Raw genomic sequence first — 12,418 nt, 5'->3', positions numbered from 1 at the left:
GGTCCAAAAGATCTTTCCTGTGGATTTCTGAATTGTGTTGAGTTGAAAACTTGTTTCACTTTGACTTTTGGTGGGTTCTGCTGCTCTAGAATTAATTTAAAATTAATAATTTCAAAATTGAATTTCCCTAAAATGTCTTTTATATTTTGACTTTTCCATGCATGACATGGAATGTCATAGAGCAATGACATAGAAGGTATTCTTAGTTCCTCATCACCTCTACCTCTGCTTTCTGTACATTTGTAGCAGTCACCTTAGGTGATCATCATTATGTCTTACCTAAAGCCACTCTCTTAATTAGAAATTCTGCTTTTACAGTCTATGTTTCAACCCATCCTTCACATAGTTGATAAAATAATATATTTTCATCCAGAAATCTGATTATGTCACACCTCTGTTAAAACACCTGCAGTGACTACTCATTGACTCTATTCTAAAATACCATCTCCTTTGCTTTCCACTAAAAACCATTCACACTCTGACTCCAATTTGTCTTTCCAGCATTATATCTTATTTCTCTCCTCCATACCCACCATGTTCGTACCAAACTGGTTGTTCTCTGACCTTGGTCTATCATTCTCTATGCATTTGCACAGGATGTCTCCATTCCTAGAACTGCTCTGTACTCATTTCCATCTATTTAAATTCTTCAAGGTTCAGTTCAAATGAACTTTTATCATGATTCCTGAAAGTGCCTTTTCCAGTCTCAAATTCTCTTTGAAGATTTTATATTCAACTATCTTCTACTGCTGTTACCCTCTCTCTTATATTCTAGGAACTTGGGTACCTGTAATTACTCTTGCAGAGAATTATAATTTTTCATCTTCCTTGCTCATCACAAGGTTTTCCCCAAGTTAGATTTTTTTTTGCAAGGCAAACAGGGTTAAGTGGCTTGCCCAAGATCACATAGCTAGGTAATTATTAAGTGTCTGAGGCCAGATTTGAATTCAGGTATTCCTGACTCCAGGGCTGGTGCTCTATCCACTGTACCACCTAACCGCCCCCACAAAATAGATATTTAATAAATCATTGAATTTGATTTTAAACTCTGTATATCTAATATTGGGTTTTGTCTTTCCATTAAAAAAATAAAGTTGATTCTACTGAAAGCATGGCAGAAATTTTATTTCTATATTTTAATGGCAAAATTAAAGACTCTAAAAGACATAGCAAAACAGTCACCAGAAACATTTGATGCAATTGTAATAACACATTTCCATAAAATTAGGATGACATAGCTTAAACATAAAATAAAGGCAATTCATAGGATAAAAGAGGTGGGCGTTAGGGGAAGATCTTTGGGAGTTTTTGGTTCCTCCAGCCTGTTTATATCTATTTTTAGACTAAATGTTTTAAAGAATATAACTTTTGGGATATACAGATTATATTTTAAAAGAAACCTGCAAAAAAGAAATTTTCAAAACTATGCAAGTAGTTTTGAAAACATAATTGAAGTTACATTTCCATGGCAGTCAAAAGATGAAATGTAGAACCAGTTCTGATTATTTGCTCAAAGTAAATCATCAGAAAGCTGGACTCCATTAAATTGTAACAAGTGATCATTTAGATGGACAGTCCTTCAACTAACACTTATCTCCGCACTGCTCAAAAATGTGTCTGCTAAACAAATTGTTATCAAGACTACAGAAAGAAAACTATTAAAAATAATGAAGAAAACTGTTTTTAAATATCCCCCCAATTACTAATGCTGGACACATGTTTGATAAATTAAGTGACTAAAGTAATGATTAAAAGTGGGGTCTCCACAAAGAACTTTACCAAACTTTGTGATTTTAAGTGCTTGAAAATAATAAAATATAGTGCTTTTTAAAAAACAGTTCTTATCACAGATTTTCTAATTCAGAATACTTATCCATGAACTAACAAAATATTATCATATTTATAATACATCAAATTCAATCTTACAAATTGCCAAGTGCCTTTACCAACCAATACTTTAAAAAAAAAGCCAAGTTCACTCATTTTACTCTCTGTCGATCTCCTCTGAGGAAGAAAGGGTTGTTTTTTTTGTTTTAAGTGTGACAATAAGTAATTTTTTATGCTTAAGATGTGAACAAAACAGATTTTATCAAATAAAGAATAAAAACCTATATTGCATTCAAGTTTTAAAATATCCTAGCTTTGTATTCTCCAAAACAAACAAACAAACAAACAAAAACACAACTCCACTCCAAGTTGCAGTACTGAATTGTTAGAGAGACAGTTATTTATCTCTTCATGCACGCTTCTGCTAGAGTCCTAAATTTGGGTTCCAAGTGATCTAAAAATTCAAGGCCTTCTTCATCATGGCGCTCACTACAACACCCTACAGAACCAGCCGTGGAGCCTCTTCCTTCATAGTTATATGTAAGGACATAGTCTTGAGCATGGGTCTGATCTTCATTCTGATTGCACAGATGTACCTTCTGCACAGGGGAAAATAAACAATACATTATTATTTTTTTTAGACACCTAAACTTATTAACATAAAATTATTTCTTTGATTTACCTTTCATTGTTTAATTTTTAATCAGTGTGTCCTCTAATGGATTCCTACATACAAAAAATGCACATGATTGGTCTATATATCATATTTATACTATAAAATCAATTGTTAGCATGCTTCTAATAATTAGAAAGGAGGCAATATACATACATGCACATATAAAAATTTTCTTGTTCAATAATAGCTGACTTGTATAGTGTTTTAAAGTTTCCAAAAAACTTTACTCATATTATCTCTTCTATGTTTCCTTGAGAAATCATAACAAAGAGAAATAATAATTTTGAGCCAGGATCTGTGTTCATATCTTTTTATTAGAGGCAAGAGCTACTAAGTAGACTAAATTCTATATTTATCATACTTGCTTTAAAACTCTAGTTCCCCAAACTCTATAAATATGGGATAATTTATTAAAAATAGTTACAAGTAACAGTTAAGACCATAAATAAAATGAGCAAGTTAATAAATCTGATTTTTTCTTAGACATAACCAAACCCAAAATTCAAGGGAGAAAATGTAACTTCCTTGTGAATAAGGCTAATAACATTTAGGAAGATATAAGCTAATTTTCTAGTACTGAATAATAAACCTACAGTTCATTATATTTTAAAGAATCACAACTTAGATATACTCTATAATATCTTTAAAAAAAATAGTGGAAGACTTACTTCACCAAGACGGGGTTGAGTAAAAGTCTGCCATTCAGAGTAGTATCTGCAATTGTCCACCTCAACTTGTCCTCCCCTACAAGGGTCCAGAGTCTGATGTCCTCCCTTACAAGAATCCAGGGTATGATATCCTCCTCCTTGACATTTCAGATGGTGCTGTCCTTTCATTTCAAAGCTTTCTTGACAATTTTTTTCTCCTAATACCAATTTGCAACCAGTATTCACATTCTGTGTAGTCAAACCATTTGAACAATACTGAAAAAAAATAAAAGAATTTGTGTTTGGAATTAGGAAGAAAGTGAACAAAGAAAACTCATCATTTACATAATGCTAATTTTTCTTTTTTATAAATGTTTAAATTTACATAAATAATTTCATGACTTGATTAGACATGGACAATTTACTCTAAAATGACTCCCACATCAGTAACTAGCTGCTGCCAAAGATGAGCTGCTTGAAGAGGGTAGGCAAAGGACAACTGACGAATGAGAGAAGGCAGACTTGTTCAATGATCATTTTGCATCTGTCTTTCTACCATGAAGAATAATCTTTAGATGGAATAAGGTCAGAACAAAAATGACTGAGAGAAGATAACCAAGATTAAGGTGACAGGGAAGAATGAATTTTGCTAACCATATGTCCTAGTCATCTGATCTAGAAAAGAACTAATGATATGACTTTCAAAAAATGAAAGCCACCTTTGATTTCAATTCTAGGCAAATTTATAGAAAGTATAACTAGAGATATGATTAGTGAACATCTAAAACTTTTTTTTCTTTTTCTTCCAATGGGGTAAGAAAATAACAAATTCTTGATAATCAAAAAAAAATTACAGAAAGAAAAGGAATTAGTGATCCTAAAGAGCCAATATGACTTCATTAAAAAATATAACATATTGTGTTAGAGATATTTTATCTTTTCCTCCATTTTTTTGTTCTTTAAATCATGCAATTAGCTGGTCAGGTAAGAGATAAAAAAGAAAAATATTTAGAAATTAAACCCTTTAAGGACAAAAGATATCAATACACTTTTATGAAAGAAAATAAAGCTCAGATTATTTTGAGATACAAAAAAAACATCCTATCCTAATTTCTTTTGATTTTTTGGGGGGGGGCAAAATTATAAGATTAATAAGACAAAGGAATGTTATAATTTTAGCTTACCTAGATTTTTGGCAAAACATTTAATAAACCTCTGATGCTATTCTTGTGAACAAATATGGAGAGGTATGGATTAGAGGAAAGCACAATTAAGTATATTTGGAACTAGTTGAATGGGGGAATGAAAGAGTAGATAATTATAGTTTGATGAAAACTGGGAAAGAGTTGTACAGTGGTGTACATATCTGTGATTTTTATCAATTATTAAAAAGGCATAGACATTTCTTCCTCATTTATATAATGCATAAAGCTGAGAGAAAAAGTTAATAGGTAAAGGTAAATTTGTATACTTCATACAATGAATCAACTTCAAAAGTACAAACAATTTATAGAGCTACAAAGAAGTTAAATTTTTTTTAAAATATGATGTTTTAGATAGATTGAAAGTTTTGTAAATCAAGATTTTATCTAAGAATGACAATTCAGACTTAAATCACTTTTAAAAAGTATAGGATTGGGGTGGCTAGTTGGTGCAGTGGATAGAGCACTGGCCCTGAAGTCAGAAGTACCTGAGTTCAAATCTGGCCTCAAACACTTAATAATCACCTAGCTATGTGGCCTTGGGTAAGCCACTTAACCCCATCTGCCTTCCAAAACCTTAAAACAATAGAATCCAGAAATCTATCTGGACAAGAAATTTTAAGATGAACATTGAAAATGTGAAATGTAGATTCAGAGTTTTATAGCAAATCCTCTTTTTATGTTATTCATGGTACATGTCTGTGTATTTAAGTTCAAAATGAATTTTAAAAATAAAAAAGAAGTACATTGATTAGCTAGATAAAATGCAAAGGAGGGCAGCCAGAATATTGAAAGGCATCAAATTATTGCAATATGATGATCCACTGAAGGAACTGGAGATGTTTAAATTGGATTACAGAAGAAAAAAGTAGTCTGGCAGCCTTTACTTTATATCATTTCTTAATCCTAAACTATATGTTAAAAACAACAATTCTATCATTTTCTATGCCCACCTTTGTAGAAAAGTTATCAGATATCTATGTAAACTTTAACTGTGTGGAATTTTTTTTTTCGCAAGGCAATTGTGTTTAAGTGGTTTGCCCTAGGTCACACAGTTAAGCAATTATTAAATGAATGTCTAAGGCCTGATTTGAACTCAGGTCCTCCTGACTCCAGGGCTGGTGCTCTATCCACTGTGCAATCTAGCTTCCCCATGTATGGGATAACTTATGACATTCTCTATCATCATTTGCAACAAATGTGTTGTAATCACCTTAATGTTTACTCAGTTATCATAAGATTGTCATGAAGAGATGACCAAATGTCCATGAAAGAAAGTTTCTGGTTGTCTTTGCTTAAATGATGTTAGGAACTTTGCCTTTATTGGACAGTATAGTGAGAAGCTATGATGAGTCTGTAGTTGGACCACACTCAAAGTCTTTCCAACTAGACAGAACCCTGTCAGAGCTTGTGATTTTAACACAGTCTGTGAATGATCTTCAAAATTCCATGATCGCCTTAATGCCACAAGCAAGCATTGCAGGAGGACTTTAAATAGTTAAAATAAATGTCTGAAGATTGTTTTATTAGTAAATAATGTCTTGTTATGAAAACTAAACATATTGTGAAGATATCCAATGATATATTACTATTTGAATAATATCTCTCGGTTATCGAACAAACTAAACTTTTGTAACTAGATATTTGTTCTTAAAATATAACCCACTCACCATACTGTCATCTCCAGGGGCTTCAGTGTTTGATACAATAAGGTTCTGTTGAGCCACATCATCAGGGAAGGTTTTTTTGGTTTCAGGGGAACCAGTAATGGTTCCACAAACTAATGTAAATAGGATACCTATGAGGAGAAAAGAAATACTTGAGTAATTTATATTAAAATAGCATATATGGAACTGTAGCAATGAATATGTATGGAATTAATTTCTACTTTGACTACCTGGGCAACCTGAGTCTACTATTGTTTGCTTAAACAATGGGATATACAGAGAACAATGTTCTCTCTAAAGCATTTTATCCCTGATGGATTAAAAAACATAGATATTTATGTTTACATTTGAGGAGAATATTTTTGAACAAAATATTGTACATTTTTTGTATATAAATAAAAAACATTCCTTCAGGGAAAAAAATGTTGAATATGTCTCAAAGAATTGCTTAAGTATATATTCAAATCATAGACAATTTTGCTCTGCATGACCAATGACATTGTTCTCAGACCTAAGCCATGATTAGAACAGCTCACACCTTTAATTTTATTCTCAGGAATTAGTTGGCTACAGGACTATATGTAGTTGTGGCATTGTATGTACACTTTAAATATAATACTAATTTTAAGAATGACTTAAAATTATTTTAAGAGCTATTTTGTAAACAGTATAAATCAAAACACTTACAAGCCAATAATGCTGCACCCAATATCATGGCAAGGATGGCCCACTTTCCAAGTCTTACATCTTTTTCATTCCTATAAGCCACACGAGATGTACAATCACTTGGAATAATACAATCACATACATTGACATCCAGTATATTGGTTTTAGACAGGCCATGCCTGTCTTTAATTTCAATAGGTATTTTATAACTCCCCAAAGCAGGATCACTGCGGAAGGATATGCGTGTAGCAGTATCTGAAAGGAAATAAAAGGCAGTATTTCTTACAAAACAACCAGATAAACGTCTATATCTCTCTCAGGAATTCTCATCGACTACAGTGATGATATTCCCAATGAAATTAAGTCAAATATATGTGTTGAGATGCAAAAATAAGTTAAAAGGAGCCAGGATAGAATCACAGAATGTCAAAGTTAGAAGGGACCTCATTGTTCTGCTAGTTTAATCCATGCCTGAAAAAAGAATTCGGCCTACAATACATATCTGTCAAGGGTTTATCCATTCTCTGCCTGAAAACCTTTAAAGAGCTACTACCTCTAGAGGCAGCAATTTCAAAGATATTTATAGCCCACTTTTTTTCTATAATTATTATTAGTATTTTATCTCTCCATATTATGTGTGTATATATATAATATATATATATATCATCTTTTTCTGTAACATCTAACCTTTGCTCTTCATTCTATAGCCCAAAAGAAGAAATCTCACCCTTCTTCCACAGAATAAAATCCTTAAAAAACATCTACAATAACCTCCCCTCAATATTTTCTTCTTTATAATATCCAAAACTTCTTAAAAGCTAAACATATGAAAGAGCAAGTAAGTAGGTCAGTCACACTCTTCTACTTACTAATTTTCATCATAATCAATAATAAGAATAGTAAGACTATATAGAGCATTAAAGTTTGCAAATCACTTCACATATATTAACTCACTTGATCTTTTAACTCTAAAGTAGCCATCGTTATTATTATCCCCATTTTCCATATGAGGAAACTAAGCAAACAAATTGAATTACCCAGTTTTACACAGCAAGTAAAATAACTGAGATTAGATTTGAACTCAAATCTAACTGAGTCAGACCTAGTACACTATCCACTTCATCACTTAACTCCCTAGTCTTGATAAAAGAAGAAAATATTTGGCATATATACATTACCAGGGCATTCAGTGATGAATTATTTAAATTTCCTGATTTATAGGTTCCTTTGATTCAGTTCAATTCCATAAATAGTTATTAAGGACTAACTTTGTGAATGACAGTCCAGTAGAGAGAGTCTGCTTCAGTGTCATGAAGACCTGGGGCTCAAGTCTGTCCTCTGACACATAGTAATAAAGTGACCCAGGGCAAGTAACTTAGTTTCTCTAAGATTTTAGTTATAGAACAGTTGATCATTCATATGATTAGAGGGAGTTTCCTCCCCACAAGTATCCCTAAAACAATATAATGATAGAGTCACACCAAAAAAAAATGTGGATGATACAATAACAAAAACAGCACTGCCCTCCAGGAGCTTCTAACATATCTAAATAAATACAAGAACATCTGAGGGTGAAGAAAGCATTAACTGAGGGGACAAAGAAAGATTTCATTTAAGATGTAATGTCTGAGTGGAGGTTTGAAATGATGTAAGGAGTCCAAGAAATGAATGTGAGGAAGGAAAGACAGCATTTTAAACGTATAAAGTCTAAAAAAGGCAGAGATGAAAGAGCAAGTAGGTCAATATGGCTAGAATGAAGATTTATAGGAAAGGAATAATCTGAAGTGAATCAGAGAGGTAAAATGGAACCAGAAGATGAAGGATTTTTAAAATTAAGCTGAGTAGATTATATTTTATTCTAGTAAATAATTTAAAAAATAAATCCGAGTTTTAGAATGGATTTTTTTTTTGGACCAGGATGATTCAAGGGGAAATGAATGGAATTCTCAGGGATTCTTAAACCAGGCTATAAAACAACTGAATAACTTGTTCTTGTACTGTAAACAAGAAGCCAAATGGGCAATGCTATTAAGATCTAGATGCAGCTAAGAAGTGAAAAGAATAGAACACTAGATGTGGATTTAAAAAGATGAGTTAAATTTTAAAAGGTGTGTTACTTGACATATCTACTTCAATTTTCCCATCTATAAAATGGACATAATAGTACCCACTTCCTGGGAATTTTTTTGAGACAAAAATGAGATATTTGTAAAGAGTTTTTTCAAATCTTAAAGCACTACAGAAATACTAACAATTTTGATTATGCTCCACAAAATAAAGTCTTTTAAAAGAAATTATTTCTGGATATATATATATATATATATATATATATATATATATATATGTGTATGTATACCATTAATTCTGCTGAGTGTCCACATTGCACCACCAATCCGATCAGAACTGCTTGGCAAGTTGAATTCAAAGGGTGGACCATTGATAAGGTCATCAGCATCCACCGCAACAATCTCTGCTGAGTTCATTTGCGTTTTGCAGATTGTCACATCTGTTCTAGTAACGGTTGGACCATTATCATTCTCATCATCAATGACAATTCTCAGAGTTCCAGTACATGTTCTGCCATCTAGAACACAGGAATAATGGTAATAATAATGAAAACATATTAGTAAGTGACATTTATTAAGTGCTTTAACTTCACAAGATTATTCAAGTATTCCATTCTAATTTGATTAAAATGTAATGAATCTCTTAGGATTTAATAATTTCCTGGTGAACAAAATGCAATTAAACATATTTATGTACTCACTATGTGCAAAGTAAAGGGTCATTTGTAAGTAGAAGATATGAGCATAAGACATGGTCTTTTCTCTCAAGAGACATAAAAGACAGAAACATTTTATTATCAAATGAACTGTACAGTCAACAACTCCCATAAGAATTTGGGAGAAGGATGCAACATTTTTTTCTGGTCTGAGTGTTCACAGAAGATTATTATCAAGAAGGGAAGAGTTTGAACTACATCTGAAAGGATGGATAATCAAAGCTAAAGATCAGAAGTATCAAAAACATGGTTCACAAGCTACATTATGGCCTAGATTGCCAAGTGCAGACAAACCAAATTAAAATAAAACTGAAAAATATCTAACAGAATAAACATACAATAAAATATGGATAATATTACATTCTAAAACTAAGCCAGACACATGTTCCACAGAGAACCTTATAGGTGGAGCAATGACCCTGTTTCCATTTGAGTTTGACACCACTATTTTACATCATTTCGGGTGGGTAAAGTAGTAGGAAAAAGGGCAAAGTAAACCAAAACAGGCAATACCGTTTGATCAGAATAAGCTTGAAAAAAAGATTGTAAAGAGGGAGGGGAAGGGTTTTAATGTACAACTAAGTGGTGTGAATTTTACCACATAGATAAAAAAGCAACTTGATCAAAGCAGGGTTTAGAAGGATTAGTCTAACAGTAAGATACAGGGTGAGTTGAAAGGTAAGGGAAAACTAGGAACACCTATTTGAGCTTAGATAAGTCACTTTATTCCTCATTTCTTCCTCTATTAAATTCACTGGACTAAACAATCTTTAATTTTCCTTCTAGTTCCAAAATATATGGTCTCTGACATTATTTTCAGTTCTAATTTTATGATCCAGACTGTTTCCATATCCTTTTAGCCTATCATTAATAGATTATTAATGACAAGAAGTTTGACTACCCAGCCCCCAGTATCCACCCTGACCAAACATGCAATTCCTTTATTTCCTCTTGATGCAGGATGTCTCAAAAATCTTGGTATTGTAATAGCTTCAAATAGCATCAAGACTTTTAAAATGCTGTATTTCTCTCAGATTACACAGTTTAAGGTTTATTAATAATAAACATTATATTAGAAGTGTATATAAATCATTAGAAAAGAATAGAAATTTCTATTATTCTGGGCAGGGAATTGAGGGTGGGGCATGAGGGGGTGGCAGAAGAAACAAGTATTGATAACATGTGCCAATTTCTATTTCTCTCTTTCCTGGACTATTTTCTAATTTAGAAAAATTAAAATTCTTACCTTTATCTGATGCCTGTACTGTAACATTATATGAGCTGTGTTTGAAGGCATTTGATTCTCTGTCAAAAGTTCTAAGAATTCTGATGGAACCTGATGCTTCATCAATTGTGAACAATCCCTTTGGATCATTTAATGCCCGATATCTGTTAATAAGGAATTGAATTCAGAATCTTATAAAATGTCAAAAAACATTACAGAGTAACTGTGATATAAATATTTAACATTCTCCAATTAAGAAATAAAATAAATGTATAATCATTTCAATATATACTTATTAGTACCTTATGCCACTATTGCCTCTAGTTTCTGGGTCATAGGCTTTATAACCATTGACCTGTGTCCCCAGTCCTGAGTTTTCTTTTACATGAATAGTCTGTACTTGAGGGTTGCATTCAGGCCCTTCGTCTTGGTCTTTAACGTTAACAGTAACTGTAGTTGTGCTCATTCCTGATGTTTTTGAACCACCAGATCCAGAAAAAGGAGCCTCATTCATTACACCGATTTGGAGGACCACCTGGCGTTTTTCCTCATAATTCAGTCCCTGTAAAATCAAGGACATTAAATCAGTCAATTCTATACAAGCTCAGTTGTCATTTGTTAGTGTTGATTATAACCAGTTTAGATGATCAAATGATTTTTGAACTATTTTCAAATTTATCATGTCAAAGGAATAAGGAGTAGCAATAGCAAAAATTAAGGAATGTTCTCTCTTTCTTTTTTCTTTCCTATTCCAATCAAATTCTTTGGACTTCATCTCTTCATTAAACATAAATTTTGATTTAGTATCTTGGCCTTCATGCTTAGTTGGTGGTAAGAATCATCCAGTTTCTAACCATAAGCAGTTTTCAACAAGCTAGTAATTCTACATGACTTTACCATAGACTTAGAACTAGAAAGAAATTCTAGAAATTACATAGTCCATATTCTAAATGTTACAGATAAAAATACTGAGGCCTCCAAAGAATTCTGACTTATCCTAGGTAGTAATGTAGCAATAAGTAGCAAGGCTGATGCTTAAGCCTAGTCCTTTGATTCCAAAGTCCACTTTCTTTCTACTCAGTATTGTGCCTAGACTCTACAAGAGTATATTACTGAGGGAAAAATATAAGTACCTGATGTTTATGTCTTCACCAAGGGTGAAAATAAAAAACTTTCAGTTACAAAATGTATGTGCTGGGGCAGTTAGGTGACACAGTAGATAGAGCACCAGTCCTGGAGTCAGGAGCACCTGAGTTCAAATCTGGCCTCAGACACTAAATAATTGCCTAGCTATGTGACTTTGGGCAAGTCACTTAACCCTGCTGCCTTAAATAAATAAAAGAAAAGAAAAAAAGAAAATACATATATGCTATAAAAATGGAGCCACATTTCTGCCCTAGCTCTCAAGGTCTGTGAGTTCATGAAATAATATCTCAATCTTCATTAAAATATGGGAATTACCCTACTCTTCACTGGAGAGGGCAAAATGTTCAACAATAATTGAAAAAAATCAAGATTTCTTTTTTACTTTGGGAAGTTACTTAAAACTTGTGTTTTGGAAAAGATTTTTTATATGTTAGTAAATGCTAGTGAAATGATGAGAAATAACCTCCCTTTCTCATACAAAAGGAACCAAGAAATCTGATTCCCCTCCCACCTTGGGAAAAAATATATAATATTCAGAATAAATTTCTCTGCATTTTATGACCCATCAAAACACACTTGA

General features: G+C 32.5%; 1 protein-coding gene across 2 annotated transcripts in view; it reads right to left on the bottom strand.

Annotated features, from left to right (window-relative positions):
• Window positions 1–1,087: 1,087 nt before the first annotated feature.
• The window catches only part of LOC141503311 (desmocollin-2-like), a 39,017-nt gene continuing 27,686 nt past the window's right edge, over window positions 1,088–12,418 (bottom strand). The window contains exons 10-17 of one of the 2 annotated variants that reach the window (XM_074208540.1): window positions 10,995–11,254; window positions 10,714–10,856; window positions 9,042–9,269; window positions 6,707–6,940; window positions 6,023–6,150; window positions 3,172–3,426; window positions 2,510–2,553; window positions 2,340–2,426 (exon numbers count right to left, since the gene is read on the bottom strand). In XM_074208540.1, coding sequence (XP_074064641.1) covers window positions 2,527–2,553; window positions 3,172–3,426; window positions 6,023–6,150; window positions 6,707–6,940; window positions 9,042–9,269; window positions 10,714–10,856; window positions 10,995–11,254 — 1,275 coding nt within the window. In that variant the 3' untranslated portion in view covers window positions 2,340–2,426; window positions 2,510–2,526. Of the gene's footprint in view, window positions 2,427–2,509; window positions 2,554–3,171; window positions 3,427–6,022; window positions 6,151–6,706; window positions 6,941–9,041; window positions 9,270–10,713; window positions 10,857–10,994; window positions 11,255–12,418 lie in introns of both variants that reach the window. The other variant, XM_074208539.1, reaches the window with a different exon arrangement.

Source organism: Macrotis lagotis, chromosome X, assembly GCF_037893015.1.
Source record: "Macrotis lagotis isolate mMagLag1 chromosome X, bilby.v1.9.chrom.fasta, whole genome shotgun sequence".
Taxonomy (NCBI): domain Eukaryota; kingdom Metazoa; phylum Chordata; class Mammalia; order Peramelemorphia; family Peramelidae; genus Macrotis; species Macrotis lagotis.
Note: the sequence above shows the minus strand (reverse complement) of the source record. Positions and strands in the feature narration are given on the sequence as shown.